Below are 8,774 nucleotides of genomic sequence, written 5' to 3'. Positions count from 1 at the left end.
ATAGTAATGATATATATTAAAATTATGATGTTTATTTATATCGAAATCGAATCTTAAAAATTACTCCTTCCTGGCACAAGGAAAATGTAAATTGACGGGACAGATCACATTCATTCATGTGATTAATTTATAAAATCTCCACACAAACTTATTTATTAAAAAATTAAAATTATTGAAACCAAGTGGATGGATTAGCACAGTGGCATATTGGTAATAAGGAGCCACAAAATCAAAGCTTTGAAAACTGCTGTCCCATTTTCAACACTTTGCGGAATCATCTCTCTTTTATCTGTGGAACCAGGAGATTTGAATTTCTGGGCCATCAACTTCCATTCAGACAAACTCTTGTAAGTTGATACATAAATCCTACGTTATTTGTTGTTTACTTTTGTTTCTCTTTTTGATTTTTGTTCTACTAGTAGTAACTGTTATCAGTTCTTAATTTTGTTCGGTTTCTGTCTCTACTCGCTCATTCTGTCAGATCCTTGCTTTGTAATAATTCTCTCGGGAATCGTGCAAATGGGTTTTTCTTGATTACTAGAATGGTACTATCATTTTTTGAACTATGATCCATCTCTGTATTCTTATTAGGCTAATGAAAATGGATTAAAAAAACATACAATAATTATTGATCCTTATAGGTTAGACTTTTGATTTGTTTTCTGTATATTCATTTCTGTGATTAGACTAACTGGGAGGGGTTAGTGATGTGTAATTAGGCTTCTTTTTTTGTCACAAGTAATTAGGCTTTTGTTGGTTTGCTACTATTTTGCATTCTATTCTTATATGTAATTAGTTGTTGCAATTAGGCTTTTGATTGAATTGTGTGTTTCTTTTCTTTTATTTGATTGGTGAAGTATAATTGGGCTGTTGTTTATTTTGTGTTTCTTTTTTGTATTCGGTTTTGCTCATAAGATACACAGTATGGAGTCTGGAGCAGTGGTTGGAAATGCTGTTATTGAGAAAACTAATGTGGAAGACACATCTATTGATGTTAAGAAAGAGGAAGGTTGTGGGCAGATTTGCAGCGGGGAAGGAGGTTCTGAGAATGGGAAGAATTTGGAACAAGTGATTAGTGTATCAGGAGGGGAGGTTGAATCTTCTAAGACCCTCCCGGAAAGTACCATGTCAAAGGGCAGTAAAGCTCCTGTCAATAGCAGTTCTAAGACTAATGCGAAAGGGTCAACTGAATTGAATCGTAAAGGTAAACCAAGCTTGAGTCAGAGTCAATCCTTTCCTGCTAAAGGACTTCGTAAAGGAATGGGTAATAGCACTGGCAGCTACTCTGTGAGATCCAACGCGAAAATCCCTCAAACAAAGGGGCTGAAAGTTGAAGCTACCTCATCACACGGAAAAGATGCATCAGTTTCACGTATGATTCCTGCTAGTAGGCGAGCGTCTACTGGAGTGAATGCAAAGGAAGCAAACACAAATGGTGGCGGGGCTTCTTCTAGGCGAAGTACTTTAGCATCCGTGCCAAATGTTAGTCAGTTTCTGGATATGTGTTGCAATATTTTATCAAAATCTATGCTTTCGTGCTATTTTCTTTTTTCTTCTTGAAACTGATTTTTGATTATAGCAGTCCCGTAAGATTGTCTCGAATGGTGCTCCAAGATGCCCTCCATCCGAAGGCTTCCTGTAAGTGCCCTGTTATGACATGTATATGCATCATCTTTGTAACTGTCTTACTATGAACACAACTACGGGGACAAAGATACATGTTTGTTAACAGTGGTTCTGTAATTAGTTTCTTGAATTTTCTTTGGGTGTAGACCAGTTGATCAACAACCAAAACAAACTAAAACTGGCCTGCTGACGGATGATGATGATGCTCGTTCGGCTGCTTCATCGTACTATTCTCTATCTCATCTAACATTGTAACACTCATGTTAGTAGCATTTGCCTGTTCTGTCTTTTATTGGCCACCTCTTTTACACTACAATTAGGACTCTTACTCCTCGTGGAGCGAGCAGGAGCAGTGCCTCTGGATTCTCCTTCAGGTTGGATGAACGTGCTGAAAAGCGTAGAGAGGTAAGTACTTCTCACCAATTTGTGCCGTCCACCTTTTCTAGATAGATATAGCATATCAATATTTTGCGTCTATTGTTCTTCAGTTTTATTCAAAGATTGAGGAAAAGATACATGCAAAGGAAGTAGAAAAGAGCAGCTTGCAAGAAAAATCCAAGGTGCTTATGCTGACATCATAAATGGCTTGATAATTGCTACTTCTTTACTTTTCAGTTCCATGCTCTGTTATATAGACCTAAGTTTTTTCTAGCTATTCAGCTATTCAACTTTTTTGTGGGGTTTGCCACAGGAAAGCCAAGAGGAAGAAATTAAAAGATTGAGAAAGAGCTTGACCTTTAAAGCCACTCCTATGCCAAGTTTCTATAAAGAACCACCTCAGAAAGTTGAACTGAAGAAGGTCATTCATCTCTTTTTCTGTGTGATGGCTAGTTGTTACTCTTGGCTTTAATCACCATGTTTGTGTCTGTGCTGTAGCTACTGAGACTCTCACCCCAAACTGTCAAACTGGCTTTAGTCCGGCTATTGGTACATAATACTTAAACAGAAAGAAGTCAAAGAACTAATATACCACAAGCCTTTTTGCCCATCTATATGCTGTTAGGCTTCAACGCTGTAGATTGCATTCATTTTTTTTTTCTCATGTATTTATATAACATCTTTTCATTAATGTTTACCTGATTTTACATGTTCTGTTTTGAATTATAATTAGTTCCAAATTTTATAATATGAAATTAATCACTATATAGCTTCATTTCTATACAAAATAAGAAATTGGCCACAAATACCATAATTACTGACTGCTATTTACAGTGGTAATCTGACTTTGCAAGGAACATCTTTTAGTTGCTACACTAGTACCATATAGTTCTTATAAAAAGGGCATCGCAGTTATGTTATTACCTTCTGCAATCCTTTTCTTGTACCCAACTTAGTATGTTTTTACTGGGGAAGTGACATTATTGGTGTTTCCTTTTAATTTCTTAGATGCCAACAACCCGTGCTAAATCTCCAAAGCTTGGGAGAAACAAAAGCATCACTGCTGGATTAACCAACAGCATAGGAGATGGTTCAGGTCCTAGCCCACGTGTTAGCCGAGAACACAACAGGTCACCCAAGATTGCAAATAATGACAGTGTTGTTTCTGCATCAAAGAAGCCACTTAGGAAATCCCTGTCTAGTCTTCACCGAAGGGATTCAGCAGTTTCTATAACTGAGAGGATGCCTATCAAGTTGAGACAGAAGCCTACAGAAGCAGAAGGTCGAGATGAGAAAAATCAAGCAGAAGATCTCAAGGAAGGTGAGCCACAACCCTCCAACCCACCAGGAAATGCAGATTCGTCAAATGCTGGATCTGATCATTATCCTATCCAGGACGACAACTCATTTGTAAATGCACCCAATCCAGAGATACCAGTTCAGGCTGAATTGATAGTTGGTGGTTAAAATGCATGCAGGCACAGGGTAAATGAAACTTATACTTGTTAGGCTTTTTGAGTTCATGTTCTGTTTCTTTGTGCATATTAATGGTTGCAAGTTTTGTGTGAACGCAATATACTGTATTGTTTACTTGTACTTCGGTTTTTTTTTTTTGAATTTCGAGTACTGGTTCTTATAATACATGTGCATGTTTTTTTAAATCAAATTTGTCGCAACCTGGGAAGTGTTGTGAAGAGATATATAGTTCTGGTGCCTATATTATGCAATAATTGTATTAAACCTCTCTGATGCTTTTGCTATCGTTCGTTTGTAAAGAAATTTGTGTTATTACTAATTTTTGAAATTTCGAGTGTTGGAATTTTGTGTTCAGAGTCATTTAACAAGAAGTCAAGACTTTGTGGCGGAGTTGGCCGAACATACGGTTTGACACGGCCGGAATCAAATGACCGTTTGACACGGCCGGAATCAAATGAAACGGCTGAAGATAGTCAATTCGGAATCGACTGAGCCCAACACGAATCATAAATAAATTCAAATTAAATTTAATAATCAAGTTAGGAGTTGGAGTTCGGGTTAAGTAATTTAGGTTTAGGTTTAAAATTAGGGTTGCAGTTGAATATTTGTTCTGTATGATGCTCGACTGGATGTAGGTCAAAAGTTGTAAAGATGTGTTCGACGCTGACTTGGTACCTTGATTGGGTCGGTATTATTTTGTGAATTTTGTTTTGGGTCTGCATGCATGTATTTCAGATGTGAGACAAGTAGTGTTGGTCAAATGAGCGGTTTCGAACCGCTCATTCGGAACTGAACCGTCAAATTATTCGGAAAAATTCGACTCGTAACGGGTTTGAACCGGCCCGGTTCGAATTGTTAAATATAACGAATCGAATATGATTGCTCCATAGAAAACAGGATCCGGCTCGGACCGGTTCGGGGAATCAACGAATAATGCATAAGGAGGGTGATTCGGCTCGCGCGAATCGAATCGAATTCAATCGGTTTAACACTTTGTTTGATTTACTTTATGATTTTGACACTTGTTTGGTTTTATACTTTCAATGTATCGACGCGATTTGTTCCGTTTTTTAAGAGAGGAGTCCTCTCAAATTATTTGCAAGATATTTTTTTAATTAATAAAATTTATACGAGGTACTGTCCTCTTTTATTTAAAAAATAAAAAATTAAGTGATTATTAAATTTTATTCACTTGCGTTAAATCCAAAGATTATTATTATTTTTCTTTATATGCAGTGACTTCTTTTATTTATAAAATAAAAATTTTATTTAAGAAATAAAAAATTCGATTAAATTAAATTGAAATATAAAACTAAAAATAAGATTAAACTAAAAAATATGAACCGTCCCGGCCCGTGAACCCGCAAATTGATCATGGATTCACTGGCTGAGGCCCGGCCCGGAACCGGACCGACCCGTCTAAGCAGACGGGCCGGTGAAAATCATTCTCCAGCTATTCGAACCTCTGTCAACTTGACCTGACCTGATTCGGACCGCCCGAGTGGCCAGACAAGGTCGAAACACTTTTGGCACCTGGTCATTCACCCATGTTTGGGTCGATAATTCATATGAATTTCACCACATTATCTTTAAAAAACTGTGTTCGTGCATATACATTTAGGTTACTTTTTTGTCCAAAAACATTCATGGAAGAATCGTCTAAGATGGTTAGAAATGAAAGGGAGCCGATAGCAGGGGAAGCAGAGGATTGTTATTGCTAGTACCTAAGGCACAAGAAGTCTAAAAGCTGAGGTGACCGTCATTTTGTTCCAGTGTAAATGTGAACAAAAGCTCTTTCCCCGTTTCCTGGCTTGATGGATTAACTCACTGGTTTGTATTAGACAACCATATTTATCAATAATAACAACATAGTTATAACTTAGTAAAGCATTGTTCTGAAGATGACAGAGAAGTCTAATCTCAATAACTTTGTATTTTCTAGTAAACTATAGAAAGTTAAATTGAATCAACTCATATACAGTTACTAGCTTATAACCCGTGCAATGCACGGGCGGTTAACATATTTGTTATTTTATTATATATATTTTAAAGTTACCTAGTTTTATTGTAAAAATAAAATTATGATTAAATAACATGGTTTAATAAATTTTTTACTTAATAGTTGGATAAATTCTTCATAGTTAAGTCCGTCAAATGGCTAATTGAAAATTAGGTCGAACATATATATTTTAATGAGAATGTTAAAATATTTTTTTTTACATGTTATAATTTAAGGTGGCTTATAAACTCAGATATAAACTAACCAATCAACCTTTGATATTTCGTTATTAATAATTAATAATATGGTATAAAACATACGCATGAAACCAAATACCTCCCCATCATACTAACCTAAATTTAATGTTTTGGTTTAATTGATAATAAAAAATATACTATAACATGTTATAAATTCAAGAGTTCCGTGGGTCGAATACCAAAGTATTCATCAAACTCAACTAACTGACCAACCAAGTGAATTTTTATTTTTGGCTTTAATACTGTAATAATATATAGTATATGACAGATTTGTAATATTTCTTTTAATATGAGATCATTAGAGTATTTAAAAATAATGTTATTAATGTATTTTGGTTGAATAATATCACATGTTATTTATTAATAATTATATTTAATGATATTATATTTTTATATATATGGCGCCCGTGTTAATTGTAAAAACTCGGTTTTTTTAGTTAGAAAATCTAAAAAAGATAAAGCGTTTTGATTAAAAAGACAATTACTATGTTGCTCGATATTATTTTAGAAGATTGAGTTTTTTTTATCTAAAAAATATATAAAAGATAATTTATTTTAGTTAAAAAGAATAATTGGTTATATATATAGATAGGCCCGTACTTCGGCCCAAGTACCGACCGCTCGACCAATATAATAATACTCCCTCTATTTTTTATTGTTTGACTTTTAGACTTTTGACACACATCTTTACATATTTGTAAAAGATTAATTTTTTAGTTGGAAAATTTATAAAAAGATAATATATTTTAGTTAAAAAAGTAATTACCATGTTTCTCAATGTTATTTTAGAAGATTAAGTTTTTTAGTCAAAAATATAAAAAAGTAATATATTTCAATTAAAAGGATTATCTGGTTATATAGATAGGCCCGTACTATGGCCCAAATTAAAAAGAATAATTGGTTATATAGATAGACCCAGAATAATTGGTTATATAGATAGGCCCGTATTTTGACCCAAGTACTGACCTACCAAACTTTTAATGTTTCAGTTTTAAAAGGATTATTATTAATTGTTTATATAGATAGGCCCGTACTTTGACCCAAATTAAAAAGAATAGTTATTTATATAAATAGGCCCAGAATAATTGGTTATATAGATAGGCCCGTATTTTGGCCCAAGTACCGACCGACCAACCAAACTTTTAATGTTTCGGCTTTAATAATATAGTATAGATATAGATAGGCCCGTACTTTGACCCAAATTAAAAAGAATAGTTATTTATATAAATAGGCCCAGAATAATTGGTTATATAGATAGGCCCGTATTTTGGCCCAAGTACCGACCGACCAACCAAACTTTTAATGTTTCGGCTTTAATAGTATAGTATAGATACCCTGGAATCTGGATACAAGACCAATTGTACCCTTTTGCTCGAACACAACAGCAGAGTAATGAGAAGCCCAGAAAATGAATTGGAAAAATAAGGATACAAAAATAATCAAGGCGTGTTTAATGAATTGATTGATTCTCTTCCATAACTATACACCAAATAATGCAGATTGAAGTTGAAAGTTACAGATGATTCAATAAGCAAACAAGCAAGCCATCTATTCAAGAATCGCGTAATCATAACTTTGAGAACACAACTTGCATATAATAGCTGCATTGCAGACAATACTTGATTTATATCTGGCAAAATCAAAGCATTGCTCCATGATGAAAGACAATCCATAATCATCACGCGTGTGCAAGCAGAAGTGCTTTGAATCCAAAATCAACACTAAGATACATGATCAAAACTATGACTCATCCCCTAATCCCTCCCTATACATGATATCTAATCAATCATCAGGGGAAAATACAAAACATAACTAAAATATATAATCCCCTCTTTTCATAATCAGATAAATTACACAATATTTTGTATGATAGTATACACGAATGAGCACTTGGCAACATCATCATCGATATCAAAATATCATGGCTAAAACACGAGCCTCTGAGACGGATTCCTCCAGAAACCAGTCTGACAAAACTGATCCCACATTTCCTTCTCCACTTTCATCATACCCTCGTCCTTGTAAAAATCCAAAACATCATCGTCCGTCGTAATAGGCTTGACCATCACCTCCTGATCAATACTCGTCATGGTAAAAATTTCAGCCTCCTTGCAATCACATTTACCCAAATTAGGGGCTGAAAGCAATCCCGCCTTCTTCATGATCCGCCTTCGCCTCTTATGCCTCAAGGCCTTGCGAAAGAGGCCTGCAGGAAGCTTGTACATAACCAAGACGAGCATGTTCAAAATGCCGCACGGACAGCAGCATGCAACGGCTGCACATTCTGCTGTTGCACCGCCTGCCACCTCCGTGAAGCGCTTTCGAGACGAGGGATTATATTCCGAGGAGGAGGAGCGGAGGAGGGCTTGGTTCCGGTTGGGAGGAGGAGAATTAAGGGCCGTCATGGTTGGTCAAAAAATCGAGAATTTTGAGCAGTATCGTCGTGCTCGGCCGTGCTGGACACGGCGAGACGATTTTTGGAGAGATCAATGGAGGAAAAAACAGGGTAACGTTGTTGTGTTATACAGAGATTGCGAGAGGAGGTCCGAGTATCAAGGTGTTTGTGTTTGTATTCACCTGAGGTTTTATTTGTTTTGTGTGGAGGTAGAGTGAGTTGATATGACTATATGAGTCCAAGAGGGATAGGATCTAGGACTAGCTACGTAGCATGTACAAAATGGTTTATAGAGTAGTAAGTCTCGTAGATTACTAATAATCTTTTAACCCCACAATTTTTCAAAGTTCAAATTTTTTGAACAAAATAAATTATAACTAATTTGCATGCTAATGTATAGAATATGTACACTATTTTCTCAAAATTAAAATAATACTTTTATTTGATAAAATTATCTAAATTAGTAAGATTTTGTAATATGGCATACAAGATATTATAAAGGAACTATTTGTAATTTGAATGAGATTATTTTTAAAATATATTGATTATTATTAGATTTTAATACCGGTCCCCAATTAGAACAGAAATATTTTATCAATATACACTATTTATCTCATTATAGAAGTTAATAATATATTACATT

General features: G+C 35.0%; 2 protein-coding genes across 2 annotated transcripts; one reads left to right on the top strand and one right to left on the bottom strand.

Annotated features, from left to right (window-relative positions):
* The first annotated feature begins 212 nt into the window (after positions 1-212).
* LOC108223992 (protein WVD2-like 4) lies at positions 213-3,600 on the top strand. The gene is made up of 8 exons (XM_017398504.2): positions 213-347; positions 924-1,482; positions 1,580-1,638; positions 1,773-1,850; positions 1,947-2,031; positions 2,115-2,186; positions 2,318-2,425; positions 3,013-3,600. Exons 2-8 carry the CDS (start codon positions 925-927, stop codon positions 3,469-3,471), a joined length of 1,419 nt encoding a protein of 472 aa, XP_017253993.1. The 5' UTR covers positions 213-347; position 924; the 3' UTR covers positions 3,472-3,600.
* Positions 3,601-7,661: 4,061 nt separating this feature from the next.
* On the bottom strand, positions 7,662-8,141 carry LOC108221289 (uncharacterized). Its single transcript, XM_017395178.1, has one exon. It carries the CDS (start codon positions 8,139-8,141, stop codon positions 7,662-7,664), a length of 480 nt encoding a protein of 159 aa, XP_017250667.1.
* Positions 8,142-8,774: the final 633 nt, after the last annotated feature.

This window comes from Daucus carota, chromosome 5 (assembly GCF_001625215.2).
Source record: "Daucus carota subsp. sativus chromosome 5, DH1 v3.0, whole genome shotgun sequence".
NCBI classification, from domain to species: Eukaryota; Viridiplantae; Streptophyta; class Magnoliopsida; order Apiales; family Apiaceae; genus Daucus; species Daucus carota.
Note: the sequence above shows the minus strand (reverse complement) of the source record. Positions and strands in the feature narration are given on the sequence as shown.